Source organism: Sander vitreus, chromosome 12 (genome assembly GCF_031162955.1).
Source record: "Sander vitreus isolate 19-12246 chromosome 12, sanVit1, whole genome shotgun sequence".
In the NCBI taxonomy this organism is placed as follows: domain Eukaryota; kingdom Metazoa; phylum Chordata; class Actinopteri; order Perciformes; family Percidae; genus Sander; species Sander vitreus.
In genome coordinates this window covers 25883804-25903803 of record NC_135866.1, presented here as the reverse complement: position 1 = coordinate 25903803, position 20000 = coordinate 25883804, and the positions used below count along the sequence as shown (strand labels likewise).

General features: G+C 44.3%; 1 protein-coding gene across 1 annotated transcript in view; it reads right to left on the bottom strand.

The window, feature by feature from the left end:
* Positions 1–20000, bottom strand: part of chd7 (chromodomain helicase DNA binding protein 7) — an 81936-nt gene that overhangs the window by 1557 nt on the left and 60379 nt on the right. The window contains exons 23-41 of the mRNA XM_078264856.1: positions 19278–19489; positions 16930–17129; positions 16052–16211; positions 13722–13811; positions 11262–11365; positions 9434–9563; positions 8842–8948; positions 7697–8108; positions 7293–7501; positions 6102–7112; positions 5524–5690; positions 4762–5016; positions 4362–4532; positions 3991–4224; positions 3302–3517; positions 2963–3103; positions 2432–2536; positions 2025–2205; positions 1–1763 (exon numbers count right to left, since the gene is read on the bottom strand). The exon at positions 1–1763 is cut by the window's left edge and continues 1557 nt beyond it. Coding sequence (XP_078120982.1) covers positions 703–1763; positions 2025–2205; positions 2432–2536; positions 2963–3103; positions 3302–3517; positions 3991–4224; positions 4362–4532; positions 4762–5016; positions 5524–5690; positions 6102–7112; positions 7293–7501; positions 7697–8108; positions 8842–8948; positions 9434–9563; positions 11262–11365; positions 13722–13811; positions 16052–16211; positions 16930–17129; positions 19278–19489 — 5166 coding nt within the window. The 3' untranslated portion in view covers positions 1–702. The remainder of the gene's footprint in view (positions 1764–2024; positions 2206–2431; positions 2537–2962; positions 3104–3301; positions 3518–3990; positions 4225–4361; positions 4533–4761; positions 5017–5523; positions 5691–6101; positions 7113–7292; positions 7502–7696; positions 8109–8841; positions 8949–9433; positions 9564–11261; positions 11366–13721; positions 13812–16051; positions 16212–16929; positions 17130–19277; positions 19490–20000) is intronic.

Here is a 20000-nt window from a genome sequence, read left to right as displayed (position 1 = left end):
AACTAAAAATCTGCTCTGAAACAGAACAGCTCAATCTACTATAATATTACCCACAATTCATTTTGCAGCAGCTTTGTCAGACAGACAGCCGGGTTAGCTGTAATGCTTTTTTTGAGAACTGATGTTAGAAGAAGCGCCACCAGCAGGCGTTTCTTCTCTTCTTGATGAGACGCTGCCAACAACAAAAACAGTCCAGACAAAGAGGGAAGCAAAAATAAAGACTTGAGAGCTGAAAGCAGCAATAATAATAATAGCACTATTGGAACCTTGTAAAGTCCTATTTGCAGGATTGTGAGAAAAGTGTGGGTGCACCATTCACCGTGCACACAGGCCAACCAGATAGGAAGAAAGTCTTTAAAGAGGAGCTGAACTCTGAGCGAGCGGCTGTGAGGATTTTCCCTGACTATTCTATCGATCAGAGAGATTTAACTTAACACACACACACACACACACACACACACACACACACACAGAGAGAGACAGACACACACACACACCATTCTCTCTGACGCATAGTAAATATACCTGGTCAAAAAATAAAGAGTGAGAGAAATCATCAACAACAATGTAAAGGGGAAAAAAAAACAGGATTCATAATAGTTTGGATATTTCTGGTGGAGGCGTGTAAACGTGGCGAGGGAGAGGGGAGGGGGAGGTCAGAGGTAAGGAAATGTCCAAGGCCAGTCAGTTTTATGTTTTATTTCAGTCACTCTTGTCCTTCTGTGAAGACGCTGCTGTCTCCTCCTCTTCCTCCTCCTCCTCCTCCTCTTCACCCATCCTTCCATCCTCCAGGGCTGAATCATCGCCTCTTGTCTCCTCCTCCGCTCCATTCTCCTTTTCCTCCGCCAAGTCACTCTCTCCTCCTCCCTCCAACTCCTCCTCTCCTGTGGCTTTCAGCCCCACGTTCTCCTCCTCCTCGTCTTCCTCCTCGTCCTCCTCCTCGTCTCTTGGGGGGTTTGTGGTCACGACGTTGCCCCCCAGCGCTCCAGCCATGGCGTTCTGCAGCTCGGCCAGGGTGGAGGCGGTGGGGAAGCTGGGCAGACTGAGCCCCCCGAGGCCTGGAGGTAGGAACATGGAGGGGTAGAGGAGGCCGGGGGCCATGGTAGAGAGGAGGAAGGGGTTGAACGCCAGGGAATTGGCTGACATGCCGGCTGCAGCTAACAGGGCTGCGGCGTCACCGTTGATGGATGCCTCAGCTGAGGAATCAGCAGCTGGGATCTGAGCTCCAGTTACATCATTAACTGATTTCTCAGCCACTCCCCTGCCCCCTTTCTCCTCCTTCCTCGCCGCCTTCTTCTTCTTCTTCTTCTTCACTCCTTCCTCATTACCATCAGCAGCCTCCTCCTCTTCATCGTCTCCCATCTCTTCATAGTCTTCTCCCTCTTCTTTTTCCTCTCCATCTCTCTTCCTCTTCTTCATCACTGCCTCATCACTCTCTCCTCCCTCCATTGTTCCGTTGGTGTTCCGTGAAGTGTCAGCGATGGCGTTTGAGGCGGAGGCGGAGGCTGCTGCCAGGTTACCTCCAAACAGCCCGCCTAGGCTAAACATGTTAGGGAGGCCGGCCATGTTGGGCAGGCCTCCAATGCCGGGCAACATAAGGGGCATCATGGAGGCAGCCGCGGCGTTGGCAGCAGCGTGCTTGGGGTCGGCGGTGTGAGGGAAGGCCATCAGACCAGCAGCCAACTGAAGAGACTGAAGGCTCTGGAGGGACGACAGGTCCATCCCTCCAAACAGACTGTTCAACAGCAGAGGGTTGATTCCTCCTGCAGACACACACACACACACACACACACACACACACACACACACGGCAGGGTTAAAATGAAGCTCTTCAGCACAAACACCAACAGTTCTAAAATCCCATCTCTTACACATAATGTGTGTTTAAAAAAAAAGAAAAAAAAAGAAAAGTGTGACGGCAGAGCTACTGCAAGACAAAGGTTAAAAATATTGTGCATCTTTTTACTTAACATGCATGTGAATTATGTGTGTGATGAACTGGTTGCTTTAGCAGCAGTGTGTACCTGCAGATGAAACAGCAGAGGCCAGCGATGCCTGGGCAGCCTGAGCTGCTGCTGCTGCCTGGGCGGCGGCGGCTGCCTTGGCAATCTCAGATTTAGGTCGTCGCCCCCGACGACGGACGCCCTCCTCTCTGACTACAGGGCCGGTCAGAAGGCGGTCAAACATGGCTTCTGGAAGGAAACCCTGTGTGGAGGACGATTTTAGGTTAGAAAACAAATTAAATTCACAACGGAACTGCAAGCTGGCATTTGGAGAAGGTTGGGCCCAGAGGGGCTATAAAAGGAAACGATAATGCAACAATTTTCATTTATAACAACCATATCTGAAGAAACATTTAGTACACAGTGAAATCAATAGGCTAGTTGTTACTAAGAGGTAACTGTTCATAGGTTGTGTCCTGTTTACTAACCGACTGTTTCACAATGTCCGTCCAATCAGGGGCGATGGAATACTCTGGGTTCTCCAGTAACCATCTGGGAAGCTCCTTCATTGGTGGAGCCATGGCCCCGCCCATCTGTGGAACAGAAAGATGAAATGAGTTTCTTGGAAAATAAGTTAATGTAGTACCCCCTGAAAAGCGCGAAACATTTTTGGTAGAAAAAAAAACTATATAAAGATGTACAATACAACGCTGCGCCTGTTTAGGCTAAACAACAACAACCTAGTAACTGAAAAACACTTAAATGCTAGCCTACTTTTTAAATGTTTAGAGTCCATCGCTAAATGTATTTGTTATTATAGTATAATTATTTGCATAAAATCTCACATACACCCCTGCAGCACTCCAAAGTACCCCTAGTACCCAATTTGAGAAACACTGATGTAGACAGTAACCTTGGCTTAGGTTATTATTATTATTATTATTATTATTATTATTATTATTAGCAGCACATGTACTATAACTGTTTTGAATGGAGACTCCTGATGTGTGCCAGCTTACCTTGCGTCCATTGCGTCTGTTCACTACAGGCACTCTCTCGTCCCCAGTCAGGGTGTTGATGTCTATCTTGTTGGGGTTTCGACAGCGATGGCGCTTCTGCTTGGGCTTAGAAAACTGAGACAGCAGTAAATCCTCGCTCTTCTGTCATAGGAAGACAAAAAAGGTGTAGAGAGGTAGGTGTGAATACGCTTTGGCTTAGAGAAAAGAAGGCAGGAATAAACAGCAGAAACAAATCATTAAGACATATTCCTGATTAGGTTCACACTAACAAAGGACTAAAGGTGAAGAGGACAAAAAAATCTATTAAAATAAATCATTTTTTAAAAGAGGAAGACGTACTGGTGTGAATCCAGTCATGTCCATGGTGTATGTTGGGTGCTGCCTCAGCCACTCTCCTAGCTCTTTGTTGGAAACGGCTGCCTCTTCCTCCTCCAGACTGCCGGAGGCAAGAGATCTGGCACTGGGGCTCTGCTCTGGGACGGTGAGGGGTCTGTGGGCACGGGCAGCATCCTGAACCCCCTCCACACCTGAAACCTTTGTCCCATCGCCATCATCCTGAATGTCCAAGAGGAACACAGAGAATGGAGGAGAAGGAAAGATGCATTTCAGTCAGAAAACTCACGATTTTATTATAACAGCAGAATATTGTGTTTGGCGGCCAGACTCTGAGCTCATCCCTCCCCACAGATTGGGTTTACATGAGATATTGGGGAGTGATGATAAAGTAGCTTCCCCCCTGCTGGAGGTGGATGCTGGGGTGGAGGTGGGGCTTACAGATACGCTCAATACGGGAGCAGGGCACCAGCATCATTGATGAGCAGCTTAAATAGACCGCCAAATTGATGGGATGTTTTTAGTAAATGATACGGAGTGTGAAGCGTGTCACACATGTATACAGCGGTGCAGCTCGAGTTGCCTGCCTGAACTAGCTCGCTGGCGTCGCCCCATTTATTGTAGATACCCATACTATCTTGTTTTGTGTTAGTGCAATGCTGACAACGTTACTGTCAATTAAAACGCACACATACCGCTCCTGCTCTCTTGTTGCCCATAAACAACAGCTCCAGGCCTTCCACATTTTTCCTGCGGCCCCGCCTCCTCCTCATGATGGGCAGGTCAGCCTCCAGTGAACCATTGGCTCTGTGTCCGGAGGGCGGGGTTTGCTGGAGCAACTCCATCTGGGCTTTGAGGGAGGGGCTTGTCACCAGGGCACTGGGGAAGCCGGCCAATGAGGGAGAGGCCTTGTGGTGATGGTGCATACCCTGAACAACAAATCACATCAGTTTTAGTTAATTGACTTGACTTTGTTTAAATGTAAAAAATTATAATAACAGTTTCTGTAGGATCATACTAAGGAACTTCATGGTTCGACTGTGTTAGTGTGAGTTTATGCGAGCACCTTGGTGAGGTCTATAGCCTGGCTCTGGGACTCAGCAGCAGAGTGGCTCTCTCTCAGCTGAGCCACCATCTCCATTAGGTTACGTCTCTTGGCGGCCCTCTCTGCCTCAATCTCAATCTTCCTCCTCCTCCTCCTCCTCTGTCGAGGCACTGTCAGGCTCAGAGCGTCCTCCTGCAACATCAGAGTAACAGTCACACCTGCGTCTGCCTAACAGCAGCATCTTACCTTGGAGCTTGTCATATTATTGCTACTGGTACTTCAGCAACATTTAGCACTGATGTTCTTGCATCTTTATTTACAAAAACAGAGTGCTAAAAGTATGATTCTAATTTTAGTGTGTGTGTGTGTGTGTGTGTGTGTGTGTGTGTGTGTGTGTGTGTGTGTGTATGCAAACACTCACATGAACCTGTGGTGATAGTGTTTTATCCTCACTCCCACTGTAAGGTGTATGGATGCCGGCCATTGTCAGCTCGGCTAGGCTCCGCCTCTGCAGCGGGCTCTCGGTCACTGTGGCTACGGCCGCTGGGGTTACTGTGGAGCCATGGCCTGGCAACAGGTTACTGGGGAAGTCAAAGATGTGGCGTCTGTTGACAGGCCACTTGCCCTTCAAGACGGCCTCGCAGATGTTATCCATCCTGTTGATCATCACTCGATCCTGAAGGGTGGAGAGAATGGAGAGAGGTAATGATGGACTATTCTAGAAAGCGCAGTTCATTTTCAAATAGTTCCCACTACAGTATTTGAAAGTTACAGGCTTATATTAGAGACATGCCTTCGATTTGATTATATTTTACCAAAAAACACCCATGTTGATGAATACATTTCCAGCACTAATACCATCAGTACAACAATTGAGGCATGTCATACTTTGCACTCTGCTGCTTTGAGTTTCTCTTTCAACAAAAACACTGTTTTCATTCAAAAATCACTGTTACCGTCAATGAAACTCAACATGTCCTGCACAGATGTTCCATATATAAAGCCTGTAAAAGGTTCAAAGGGCAATGTGAAACATTTGCAGGAAGTGTTAACAGGAGCTTAACAACGATTGGAAAAATAGCAGTGTAGAAGCAACTGAATTAAACAAATGACAACTGGGTGATTATTCCTTGCGTTTATGAGCGACTGGCCTTTATTTGTCTGGCTTCTGTTCGTAACTCACCTTAGGCCAGAATGAGAAGGCGTAAGCGCGGTCGTGTAAGGCCTGCAGCGCAGAGGTTTCCGGCAGGTCGTCGGGGCAGAACCCATCTCTGGTTTCATTTTGAGCAGATGTGCTCAGAGATGCGATACTCTCCTCATCAAAGTTCTTCTGCTCTGACGCAGCACTCGCTGTGTGGAGAGAGGGAAAGTCACGTTGCCACTCTTAATTAAAAAGGGTTTCCAAATTGTTATCAAGGGATCTAAATTCATTTTATTCTCTCGCCCCTGGAACTTATTAAAACACTCCCAAGTCATGAGGGGAAACACCAGAAATAGGCCTGTGACCGAGTGTGGTGTCAGCAATGACGGGGGCCGACAACCAGGGAAAATTAACTGGTTAACAAAAGGGATTATAATAAACAAGAGTACAGTTAAAGTAAGACATTTGAGACATCTATGTTGTGTAAAAGCTACATTAAGAACTTCACATCATCATCTCCTTGGTAAACCAAATCCAAAAGTGTGAACACTGTGCCCACAGAGACCAATGACTCGGACTAACTCCAAGCTAATGACAAAGCAATAAACTTGCCCCCTTACCTTCAGCCTGAGAGGATTTCTCTGATTTGTCATCTTCATCCATCCTCTCTTCCTCTTCCTCCTCCGGGCTTTTATCTGTGTCAGCTGACTTTGGAGATTTAGGAGACTCTGGGTTCTCCCTCTCCTCTCTGTCTTCCTGCTCTGAAGTCTTGTGGCCCAGTTGTGCTTTAGGAGAGGAGTCGGGATGTTCTGTGAGCTCAGTGGTCATCTCCCTCTGGTCCCTGAGAGAGTCAACAGGAGTCAAACTCTTCTCTTCTGTTAAGTCTTTGTCTTGGTCATCTGCTGGCAAGGAAGTCTTGTCTCCTTCTCCACTCTGCTCTTCTTTCTGCTTTTCCTGCTCCTCTTTTTCTACTTTTGGCTGGGCCTCCTCTTCTTTTTCTTCTTCTTTCTTCACCTCCTTCCTCAGTGAAGCAGCGATTTCATCTTTCCCATCTCTGACCTCTCCCTCATGTTCCTTCTGTTCATCAAGAGTTTCAGTCTTGGTACATGGAATGTCGTTGGCATCTCCTTCCTCCATTTCCATTTTCACCTCCATCTTCACCTCCTTCCCTTCTCCCTCCTCCTCTTTAGCTGCATCAATGGCAATTTTTGCAGAAGCCGCAGCACTCGCCAGCTCTGCGGAGGTGAGGAGGGGTGCAGAGATGCTTTCTGTTGCTCCCATCCCCGCTTTGGTGACCTCTCCCTGGTTTCCAATGCTGACACCAGGCCCTCGCTGGCTTGTTAATCGCTGGTGGGCGTCCAGAAAGGCCAAGGTAGGGTCGTTTAAGATGTGATAATCTGTCCGGCTTACGCCGTGCTTAGAGGCCCCCAAGATGAGGTCCCGGTCGTGGCGGCCACACTCCCACCACTCCGGGAGGTCTTGGGAGGGCTGGCAAAGCTTGAGGCGTTCAGAGAGCAGCGGGTGGGGGAGAACCTGCTCACGGATGCGACGTAGCAGCTCGATGCGGTACAGGGTGCGAGAAGCGCGCTCCTCTGTAATGGGGTCGATGATCAACGTTGGGTCTGGGAGTTCTAATGAGGTAAAAGACAGAGACAGTCTTCAATAAGAAAATCAACGAAATATATCACACCATTTATCTCAAGAATATGCAAACAAACTGTTATTTTAGTGACGGAGCAACTGCACAATACATAATGCTCAAAATACCCCTTTGTGCCTTGCAGTAACTAAGTAATTCATTTTCCTCTTACCTGTATCAGTCTTGACCTGCATTCTGCAGACCCGTTTACACATGGCAATGAATGAATAGTAATATTTCTCCAAGCTCTCATCCGTTTTCTTGTCCAGTCGAGCAAAGGCCCTGAACTGTGCCCAATCAAATTTCTGACGCTGGGTATCAAAGACGACTCCGAAGGTGGACACTACACGGTAGAAATCAGCCTCCTCACGACGAGTCCATCTGACAGAGAAGACAAAATGTGTGAGCAAAGCTTCAACTACAAAAAGTAACGTAGTGATTTGATTTAACTCTTTGGCATACTTGAATACTGATTTGCAGGGTGCAATGGTGTAGGGCAATTATTTAATAATCTTGTGTATACATATATACGTAGGATAATTATAAGTAATTATGAGACATCATATGCAACAATACCTTTGTCTTCTCTCCTTGTAGTACATGGCTCCATCAGTCATTAGGGAGCTGGCAGTCATCACTGGTGACGCCTCTGGCATGAACTGCCCACCTTTGGCAAAGTAAGCACTTCCTTTAGCCAGATACGGGCTTCCTTCTGTCAAGAATACCCCCGCTCCATCTTGGATGTAAGTTGCTCCTGGTGTATCGGTAACCATGCCGATGGCAGGCAGGAACTCCCTGCGTCGTCGTCTGCGACCATCAGGCCGGTTGAGGGCCTCCTGGCGGAGCTGCTCCCTGCGGTTGGAGCGCTGGTAGGCCGTGATGAGGCGACGCAGACGGGCAGTCAGAGCTGAGGCTGCTGGCCAATAGAGTCGCTCGCTGGAGCCAGAAGCTCCGCCCAAAACACTTTGACCGTTTTCACCTGATTTAGCTATGTGAGGTGAGAGGACAGGGAGGAACAAAGGAGAAAGATGCTGTAAGGAGCCTGTTCATCTTTTAATCACTTGTTCTCAAACATGTCCCTTTGCTCATGTGGCACAGAGCCTGTAGTAGTTTTATTAGGGTTATGACTGAAAAGCCTGTGGCAGTAACCAATAGGGGTGGGAATCTCTAGGTAGCTCACGATTTGATTCCGAGGGCTACAATGCGATGATGAAACTATTATCAATGCATCTTGATGCATCAACATTCTTTATTTCTATACATAATTTATTTTTTCTCACTGTGTGGCCATAAATTCATTCATTCACTCACTACTTTTAAAACATAGCGTATGTTTAATAAGACATAATTAAAATAAACAGATGAATTTACTTTCATTATCTTTTAGTTTAGACAGACAACATTTATATTTACATCTACTCACATTTACAAAAATGTAAACATTCAATGGTGGCTCATTGGCCATAATTCTGACTGTAAGAATGACAAATTTCTGATTGACTTTTCTGTATCGAGCCATCATTTTTCAAGAGGGAATCCACGATGCATCCAAGAACCAACTTTTCCCCTCACCCCTAGTAACTAACAGAGCGGTTTCTGCAGGAACTACTAAACTAAGGCCTACAAGAACAGTCATTTAGTAATGGCATCTTAATTTACCATTTTTTGCTCTAAATATTTTATTAATTGACTCTCTGGCTCTGGGTGAATTCAAAGTTTACCTTCGGCTTCACCTTCCACAGTGTCATCCAGCGGTGAGTTGGTGAAGTCGTCCATGTCGTCTTTAAAAGGCATCCGCAGTGGCTTGTACTCTGGATCCTCATCCTCACTGTAGAGGTTGGGAAGACAGGCAAGGAGTTCAAGATTTTAATTTCATGGAAGCATAGACTGTTGAGTTTCACAAACTGATCATTTTCACTTTTAATATTTGAAGAAATAAAGCGGAAAGGGAATATTAAAAGGAGGCGAAAAGGCAAAAAAACAACACACAAAGTATATTCAATCACCATCAAAGTTTTTGGAGGAATGCAATCACTTACAATAAGCATATGTCAGAGTAACATATCAGATACAAAAACATGTGGGCCTACACCTGCTTCCAGTCACATCTATGGAGATACTGGACTACATGGTTTAAATCAAAATCATTAATTCTTCAGATTTTAAACATTCTGAGCACTTTTTCAAGTTAATTGTTGAGAAGATGAAAAAGGTATTAAAATGTGACAAATCACAGACAGAGATGGGAAATAATACTTGAGTGAAGTGGTAGCAGATAAGCTGCTTTTTGGTGAGTAGAGCCTGCTCTCTTACCCCTCGACGCCATCTGCCATCATGTCGGAGCCCCTCTGCTCAGCAGCGATAGCCTTGGCGTCCGGCATGCCGACCCTCTCCAAGAAACACAGGGCGGGGTCAGCTCGCATTGAGTTGTACTTCTCATAGCCTGGAGAGGAAAAGATTAGAATTACAGAAGCTTGGAATCCATGTCTGAAGATGCAGAGGCTATAAAGTGGACCTAGTAACCTAATCAGTAAGAAGTCAATGTAACACACACACATAATTTGTGCTCACTTTTAGACAGACAGATGCCACATAGTCCCAACACACTCTTTTTTTAACACATGCACACGCGCACACACAGCATCCCATATTAAATGGAGTAGACAAAAACAGCAGCAGAAGGGCAGACCCCAGGAGCCAGCTGCTGACAAGACAGACAGCCCGTGTGTGTTTGTGCATGTACACCCGCCTCTAGTGTGTGTGTGTGTGTGTGTGTGTGTGTGTGTGTGTGTGTGTGTGTGTGTGTGTGCTTATCCAAGTGAGCCTGCAGGTGCTCATTTGTGTCAGAGAGAAAGAGATAGAAAGATAGAGGGAGAGAAAAAGAAGAGGAAAAAGTGTGCATGTCATGGCGTCTGTGAAAGTGAGCTAGTGGGTGTGAGAAAGTGTGTGTGTTTGTCAGTTAGGGGCATTCAAGCAGAACAGATTAGAATGTGCAGATCCTACTGAGACACATAGTGAAGGAGAGGGGGGGATGAGGGGAAATATAGAGGAGCAGGTGAGAAAAGGAGAAAAAAGTAGAGAAGGAAAAATGAGTGTGGAAAGAACAGGAGGAAGAAGAGGAGCAAGGAAGGCCACCATAACAGGACCACACCGCCTCTCCTTTAAGCTTTCAGTCATCCCTTCTCTCTCTCTCTCCATCACATTTCAATTAGGTAAGATATGACGCATTGTTCCTAACCATCTCTGTCACACACGCAGCTCTGTGCCCACAGCCAAACGTTAATCATCGGGGCCTTTACAGGCCATCACTTTTCTGTGTGTGCGTGTGTCGCATTGCTTTGTGTGCTTGTGTGCATGTGTCTGCATACAAAGCAGACCGTGTGTGGATGTGTGCATTAGTCCCCCCCCAAGGGCCTCCCTAGTGAATGAGGATAATGATTAACTATGGGTGAGCCCTTTTGTATTCCTGTGTGTGTATGTGTGTGTCCTAATTGAATCATAGAGGGTGGCAATGATGGAAAAATTATGACAATTATGCCAAATTAATATGAATGAGGGTCTTCATCCACTGCGCACAGACACTATACTCGGCCTCATCGGTCTGCCACTGGGAGTTACATTCAGTTACCACCCAAAGGTGGGTAATTTGGAAATTAGGGCAACTTTCCAAATGATGATCCAAATAACCAGGTTAACGGTAAGAAAAGACGTGTGTTATTTTAACCTTGAAATAAGCTTTGTAGTCATTTGTTTAACACCTGTAACAAACTGCAAAGCAGAAACACGCACACACAGCTCATGGTGAAACCAGCCATCAATCACACTCGCGATAGCACACTGAGCCTGCCAGCTGCGTACCACTATCACCAAAGCAACACCAATCAACCGGTGTCAGCAGTAGTGGGTGGGATGTGTTTGTTTGTCTGCCCTCACCCAGTTTGAATATGATGTGTATGTGAATGCTTGCGTGATGTTTACTGGGGTTGGAAGCCACTGGAGTGTGTCAGAAGGTGCTGACACGTTATCTGTGGGTGTGTGATGTTCATTTTGTAATCACCGCATACATGCGCTTTGGCTGCCATGTTGCAAGATGTGGATCTATATGTACAGTAGGTGTATGAGCTTGCTGGCGTGTGCTTACCGTGTTTGAAGACACCGATGAGCAGGGATTTGTCTGCCTCGCTGTCCCACCAGTCAGCTGGGACTTCAGCATGGAACGGCTGGGGAATCCAGATGTCCAGCTCACTGTGGCAGAAACAAACTGATAATCAAACTAAACTGTTTGTGAATGTTCACTTAGCTTCAGTTGGGCAATATCCCCAAAGTGTCTCCATGTTATGAATAAACTTAAATATTTCCCCTTCCCAGAGCAATAAGTTACAAAAAGTAATAATTAAAAAAACAATTTCTTTAGTAATAAAAAAGAACCAATGAGAGTATTGATAAGATGAAGAAACGATCCTAACGATACCCACCCGTACAGCTGGTTAGTGGCTTAACCCTGACTTTGGGAGAATGAGCAAATCGCAGTTCCCTTCTCTATTATTTTTGGATAATTCTTTTCTATGGCACACAGTGCCATATGTGAAGTGCTACTTCACCTTGTGACTTTTCCTTTAAACTAAAAACAGCACATTGTCATTTCTGTGAATCATCCATTTATGTCCAAATCATTTATCAGTAATACAGTTGATGGAGATGGAAAAAGTATGAATGTGTTGTGTTCAGGGATGTCACGAGAACCGGTACTTCGGTACCAAAAGTCGCAAAATGTGACGGTAGTAGTTACCTACAGTATCGAGGGATGCAATTCTTCCGGACCTGACGGAGGCAGTATACGCCTAAAAGTGTTCGAGTCTACCGCTAAATGCTGGAGAAAAAGAAGAAAGCCGACTGGTACAGAAAAAGAGCGCCTAATGTCCGTGTGTGTTGCTCACTGAAGGCTTGACCCAACCGCAGTTAGCCTCTGGCTTTACTGTACATCTATAGCAACGAATATCCAGACTTTTGATTGACAATAACTTAAGAGCAATACATCGATGCCACCGACATAGTACCTAAACTCAAGACTATAAGATGTTGCTTTGACCCATCTTTTTCAAATTACAAAAAGTAATTTGAAAGTTCTTTGGTCAAGATCAGAATTCTTCATGCATTTAAATGACAAACTGAGAATAGTTATAATGAGCAAGATTTTCGCATGCTAGATTCTATGTTGTGGCACAAAAAAAAGGGAAAAAAAATAAATCCTCCATTATGGTAAGAAAAAGGTAGAAAATGGTGTTTCCAGCTAGTTATGGAGAGAAAGGGTACAATACACAATGGAAGCAGAAAGACAGAGGGTGACAGGAGGAGAGGAGAAACGAGGGAAACAGTCCCTTATCTCTGTAAACAGCAGCATGCCCGGCCTTGGCAACACACACACATACGCTCCAAGACTGGCATTCTAAATCCCCCTGGCATATGTTGGCACGATGGCACCCCGTATGCTCACATCTAGCATGCACGTACACACACACAAACACAAGCCATTGAGAGGGAGGGGGGAGGATGGGAGAGAGAGGGGGAGGATGGGAGAGATCAACATGAAGTGCACGTGCTCCACATTATAAATGCATCACATCTGGGTGAAAGGGTGATGAGAGGGGGATGGGAGATGATGAGACTAAAGTGGACTGCAGAGAGAAGGGAGAGATGGACAGATGGCAAGAAACATGTAGTGTGACAGAAAAAGACAGGGGAAGCAGTGTAGGAGTTGTCAGGGTGAGATGAAGAAAACAGTATAGCAAACCTTCACATCCACAACCTTGCACTGTAAGGCCTCGGGCCAAATGATAATAAGCAATAGCTTGTCAATGTGAAAAAACCCTCTAAATGGGTCAAAACCGCGATAGAAAGCTCATTTTCCCCAGATAAAAAACTGTTGTTTCTGTCAGAATGAAAAGAACCCTGCCAAAGAGGCCACTAGAACAGACGGAAATACACTTTAGTAATAATTCATCACACATTCATATAAATACCCATCTCTCAACTCACTTTCATTATGCATCAATACATGAAAGCCTTAACTTTGACTGTAAACACCTAGTATGTATGTTGTATTCAAGGAAAGATCCTCTGCTGGATGATGTGTTCATTTGGGGTTCAGAATTAATATCAGGTTGCCAAACTTATGGGCCCTTAAGGAGGTCTGGACAAGTTACAAATTCTCAGAATGTTGGAAAGACTTGCAAAGCCAGAGGCAACCATTCTGGGTTGAAAACACAGAAACGGCACACTAGTTTTGTTTTCTATCCATGCAGACAGACATCCTATTTTTAGATCAGTGATGTCAATACAACAGATTACAAACAAAAATGTAAGGTCTTGTTTTAAGATCTCTAGACGTCTGTGAGAGAAAGTGGGACTATGATTAGCATGTTGTAAACAGAATAGGAACTGAATAGTTAGCTTGAGCAGCAAAAGGCTCACTTACCAAAGACAACGGAGGAATGTGAAGAGAGAAAAGGAAAAATAAAGTTGCCTTCTATGTTGTAATCAGCCCTCTATATGCATGGGAAGAAGTGGTTAAAGAGAAGACACTGAAAGAAGTGTTACTAACCTGGAGTCAGCTCCTTCCAGAGTACGTTCAGCCTGGTCGCCTATGACTTCCTGTCGCAGATAATACAGCATCCTCACCCTCAGCAACACCCTGCAGAACAAAGTCAAGTTGGTCAAATTGTCCTTTTAGTAGAGCTGTCTGGTTTAGTTCAACACAAACGCCGGGCTGCGACCAACAATCTTTTAATTACGAGTGCACTGAATTAAACCTCATACATTTTCTTAAGTAATCAAATAAAAATGTCCTGAATTGAATGAATGTTGAAAACCATCTAATGCAATTCATTTGTCAAAACAATACAGCAGGTTATATTGTCCAATGTATTTGTAAAATTCTCCAATAATGCGTCTGATAGATATTGTATTACCACTGGACTGATTCTAGTAAAGGATAAGCTGTTAAATGGAAAGGTGCAGTTTGCTGAAGCACTAAGAACAAGATCTTGGATTTTTTTATCTAAAACTCTTCAGAAAATGTCTGACGTTTTCTTTTGTTGGAATACTGGTTGCAGAAACTATAATTCATTACTGCATTTTCTACAATTGCTGTCAAATACATGGTCTGGATACAAATTACAGATATTCCTAGTCAGAGTTACTCTTCCATAGGGTTGGGTACCGAAATCTGTACTTTTTTGGGTACCAACCGAATTACGTTGGTACTACAGAGGACTGATTCATGTTAAATCAAAACAGTGCCAAATTTCAGTACCTGAGAGCGCGTAAGGGCGAGCTTATCGGTCCTCTCTGCATGTTGACAGAGAGCGGAGCTCTGACACACACGCAGAGCTGTGGTGCAGACGGAGTGTCGTTATACTTTTCAAAACTCCACGCAGACAGCGGTTGCTGCAATATATTAATTGTGGGCTGAAAGCAGTCGCGGTGCAGTTACACTTCAGAGACAGACAGGCACACCAGTGTTCTCTATGCCCCGTTAACTGACTGACAGGCTGGAGGTTGTAAGGCAAGGTAACTTTATTTCTATAGCACAATTCCGCAACAAGGCAATTCAAAGTGCTTTACATAAAAATAAAAAAAAAATAGAAGAAAGAGCAGTTAAAAAGACATGGGAAATAAAAACTGGGTAAAAAAGAATGAGATCCAAATACAAGAATTAAGGTTAGAGTGCAGTGTGAGAAATAATGATTTGATAGGTTGTAGGAACAGGTTTGGGAGGGGAGAGGGAGGGTTTCTATTTTGTGTGGTGTAAAATCTAAATAAATAAAATGTTCTTAGTAAATAGGAAAATAGGTTTGGAATTATTTTTACAACCAAAATACATTTATTACAACAGAGGGCAAGTACCGAAAAAAGGTAACGGTAAAAATTGCTGGTAAGTCATTGCTCAAGAATGTGAGTCAGATTTGATCTGCTGACATTGGAAATGATGCTATCTGGAAGATCTGTTTCACTGTAAACATTTGTCACCAGATTTGTCACTAGGATTTAATGCCAATAACAGCGTTTGGAACAGAAGACAGAGGAGGAGAGGCAGGGGTTTGGGGGGAGGAGCAGAGAGGGAGGAGCAGAGAGGAAAAGAATGGAAAGAACAGAGAGCAGCACTAGAAGGGAGGGAACAGAAAGTTTGGAGAGGCAGTGAAGACGGGGGAAGGGTAGAAAGTCACTTGCAACTCATTCTGCAGTGTGTGTGTGTGTGTGTGTGTGTGTTCGTGCATCAATGGCATCACAAGTTGCAGTGTGTGTGTGTGTGTGTTTGTTGGCAGGCTGTGGGAGCTCATCCATCAATGTGCCAGGCCTGATTAGCCACACAACGCTGTGCTCCAGCCTAGCAGATGGCACCACATAATCACCCCCAAGTGTGTGTATGTGTGTGTGTACGTCTTTCACCCACTTCCAACAGGTCTGCCTGCCTAGCACCTGGCCTGGCACACAGCCAGACACATACACACATACACACACACACACACCCCCCCTCAGGCCTCAAGAAGAAAACAATCTTGAAATTGAAGCATATCTCCCTGACAACAGGAGAGAGAACTGACCACAGAGCAAACAAGCGTGTGTGTGTGTGTGTGTGTGTGTGTGTGAAGACAGGGAGGCCGCGTCCGTTTAAGTTGTGCTGTGCGTATGGTTGTTGAGCAAAACTCAAACTATTACACCTGCCACTTGTTTCCATGTCCTGGTTTTAAAGCAACAGCTCCATCAACATTAGTTTGGAATTTATGATATCCACTATGTGAACTCTTTCACCAATGCTCCTTTCATAAACTGTTAATGGCCCCTACAAAATCAAAAGCAATATGTTGGACACTGGCTACCATGGTATTTCAGCTGAGTCTCTGTACGTGTGTGAAAATGAGAAAGCCCTACTTGTTACAGTGATGTTTCAGGTGTCTCTTGTAGCTATCCTCTTGCAATAAGTGGTCGGGATTGCAGCTGGCCAGCCAATCAGCTCGGGGTGTCTGTGGAGGCGGGGCTGTGGGCTTCCCCTTCTTGCCCTTCCTGCCCCGAGGGACTGGAGTAGAGAGACCTGGAGAGAGGGACAGAAAGAGAGGGTGCTTAGACAATGTTCATGGGCTTCCGCAAATGACAACCTGTAAACCTTATTCAAACATTTCCAGAACATGTTCCAAAACATGGCCAGCAGAATAAAAAAAAAATCCAAAACATTGCTGGGTTCAATTATCTAAATGAGGTAGCACTGGCTGGGATGAGGCCTCAGTATTGAATAGTGCCCAATGTGTTGCTACCATAATATGGCATTAAATGTCTGGTCTGATTTGAATCTTGTTTCCTGCAAATATTTTATTTGGACAAGGTTCTTGTGCAGCTTGTGTAAGATATCAAATAAAGTATTGTATAAGTATCGTAGAGTTACACCAAAACTCGGGTATCAAAAAGTCAAAAGTATCAAGAATTGCAAGTTATAGAGATAAATAACAGAGGGGTCTGACTAATGAAAGAGCACAAGGCAGGCGCTCTAATGTGCTCAAACAACAGGACTCTCGTATGAGGATTCTGTATCGCAGTACAGTTTTCCTTTAAGTGACCAACTCACTGCCTAAATACCCTGGCATTGCTCCAATTACCACCCAACTCTACTACCTACTTTCTCACCCATCAGCCCTACAAGGGAAACATTTTAGGCGAGCTATCACTTTAAAATTGAGATAATGAGTAACATTATTAGTGGTTTCAGATTCTCCTAAATTGTGCATTAGATGTGTGAGTGTGTGCGTTAGTGTTACCAGAGTGGTTGGTCAGTGTTTTGGTAGTCCCGTCCTCACTTGGGGTGATCAGGTCCCAGATGAAGCTCTTGATATTCTCGTCTCCACGGTAATGCAGCAGGCAGTAGGCCAGGAGGGCTCTGCAGATTTTTTCCACATCTGCCTCCTTCAGGGGGCGCTTAAAGCGACCATGAGTCAGGATGTCACTCCACCTACCCCAACTAAAGACAAAGAAAAAATGGATATACCCAGCCTATTAAATAAAATATTGAATACACATTTGTTTGCCAGTACACATCATTGTCATTCTACAAAAAAAGGAAGCAAATTTAGAAAAGAAATTGAATTTCCTCTCCAAAAAAACAACATTTTTAAACCAACAGTACATAAACACCAAAGCATTTATGTTATAGTAGATCACTGGCTTTGGGACTCTGGCAGCACTATATCAATAGATATAAGAGACATTTGCAATGAAAACACACCACTATAATGCACATGATATAATTCAAGGCACTAAAAGTCTTAAATTGTCATTTCTAAATGGTCATTTTGTATAGTGGTACATTTATCTCTAAGATGGCAGATAAGCACCTCCGCTATTGACAAAGAAATGTAATGAAATGTGCATGTAAACACATTTGTAAACATGGTTTTGATTGCTCTGAATCTTATATACAATGGCTGTTGAACAGCAACAACTTTAATATTGCATAATACAATGTGGAGACATTTATTATTTTTGTGACCCTTTTAATTTTGTTTCTTATCCTATTTATTTTTTTGCTTATGCAACCAGTCAATTAACTTCACAGTTACTGTCACCCTGACCAGTGCCACCCAGGCCTCCCTCCATGTGTGCGTTCATGGATCACAGCCCAACTCCCCCCCCCCCCACCACCTTCAGAGAGCAAGCGATCCTGAAGGCTGTCTTGTTCTCAACTAAAAAAAAATTCCACTGCTGCTTCCAAATCTTCACTGAACCATGTGAACCAGTCTTACTCTGAATGATTTTTAGACTGGGTAAAATGGTGGATGAGGGCGAGTGAGAGAAAGATGGATGATGGGAAAAGACAACAAAGCACTGAGCGGAGAGGACAGGCCCAGTCAGACAGTGTGTTTTTATGTCCTACAGCCTCGGGCCACAAGACTAGACTGTAACAATAACAACGCTGACATCTCACTAGCACCACTGTTCTTTCTTGCACACGCACACACCAAATCAACCATGAAAATTGACGGGCTCACCCGATAATCCATGTCTGTGGTTAAGTGTGTCAATTTGCCTCTGTGTGTGCAGTATGATGTACTTGTATCTGTGACTTTGAAGGCTGTTATGGTGTACTAGCACTAGTCCAAGTTAAGATCTTCTTTTGTCAATGCAAATGTTATAGACACTCAAATTAAATACTGTTCATTACGTCTCAAATGCAATTATATGCCGCATATAAAGGCATTTCCTGAAGATAAATTTAATGTGTTTTAAAGGCTTTTGAAGGAATAGGAAAAAACAGGTGCCTAAAAAGTGCATTTCAGTGAACTCTTAAAAAAAGGTGTGTGTGTGTGTGTGTGTGTGTGCGCGCGCGCGTGCAACAGGCTTAACAATGGTCAAGTGTGTATTTGTGAGCGCCATGCTGTCCAAAGTAACTTTGTGTGAAATAAAATAAGCATGCTTGGTGTATATAGGAGTGTTTGTGTTTACAGGCACCTCTGATTAGTTGCTGTGTATAGATGGCCTTGAGTGCAAGGATGGGTCTACTAAATCACTCCATGTGCAGGTCTGCATCCATTAACGTTAGCGGAGTGATGAACTCAACCCACCAGCCTCCACAACCTAACTAGGTTTTCTTCTCCTTTTCTATTGAACTGTCTACTTCAGTGAGGGTTTGTTCCTCCACAGCCCTTTAATGTCATACTTGTACCATTCATACCTGCTCCTTTGGGAAGTACCTATACATGTTGTAAGAATATACGAGTCATCTGTGCATATTTAAAGGAATAGTTCATTTTGGAAAACACGCTTATGATAATGATTGGTACCACACACACACGTTGTAAATATGACGCTACTCTAGCCGGGCTGTTTGAAGATGATAAAATCCACTGAAAAAAGCACCCCCAAAGCTCACTAATCAACACGTTTTATCTCGATGGAGTCAGGCTTCACCTGTCCAAAAACCAACCAAACGGGAGACTGCTAGGTCAAGAACTCATCTGGGGCCCCTCTGAAAGAAATAGAAGTCTAAATCTAAAAGAAACACTTTCGATATAACCGATTCCATGTCTTAAAGTCATTTTTGTAAATAAGCCAGTGGTCAACATTGTTCTTAGTCTGGTTTTTAAATGGGAAACATGAATATGTGACTGACCCGTAGACCAGCAGGTTCTTCTCCACTCTGAAGCACTCAGATCGGGGGTAGCCCTGAGTTTTGTCTTGGGGCCGTCGTGGTTTGGATGAGGGTTTGCTCGGTTCGTCGTCCTCGCTCTCCAGCTCAGAGAACTCGAGCATCTCGTCCTCTTTGACGCTGCTGAAGTGACGAGTTTGCTTCCTCACCCTCGGTGTGTCAATCACCAGTGTGTTCTGGAGATAAAGGCAATGAAAATGGTTAGTTTGTGTACTTTTATAGCCTAGATGTTCTTCCCTTCTGGAATGTTTTTTTTATTTACTACAACTAGTTTCAATTACAGATGGCCTGAAATCCATCAACAACAATATGTTAAGTGCCTTCTGCTTTACTCCTGTGAAGTAGCCCATTTGTACATTTCTTGTATAGTCTGACTTCTATGACTAGTGTGAACCCTGTGAATACATGGCATCTTCTGTAGAAAATCAGATTAATTGGATATTTTGCCCTGTGCTTCATTCCTGATGCTGAGCTAATTTCTGCCCAGCTCAAACAAACTGGCATTAATTATGTTGTCTAATGAATTATATTTTTGTTCAATTAATTATATTTTTTCCCGTGCAAGTACATTAATATGCGCAAACAGGGCAGTAGTTAGCTCCACAATTATCACAGAGCGCTGCAGTCATCTCCATTTTAACATCACACAATAAGAAATCCCAGGGGAGCGGCCTGTATTCACACTCG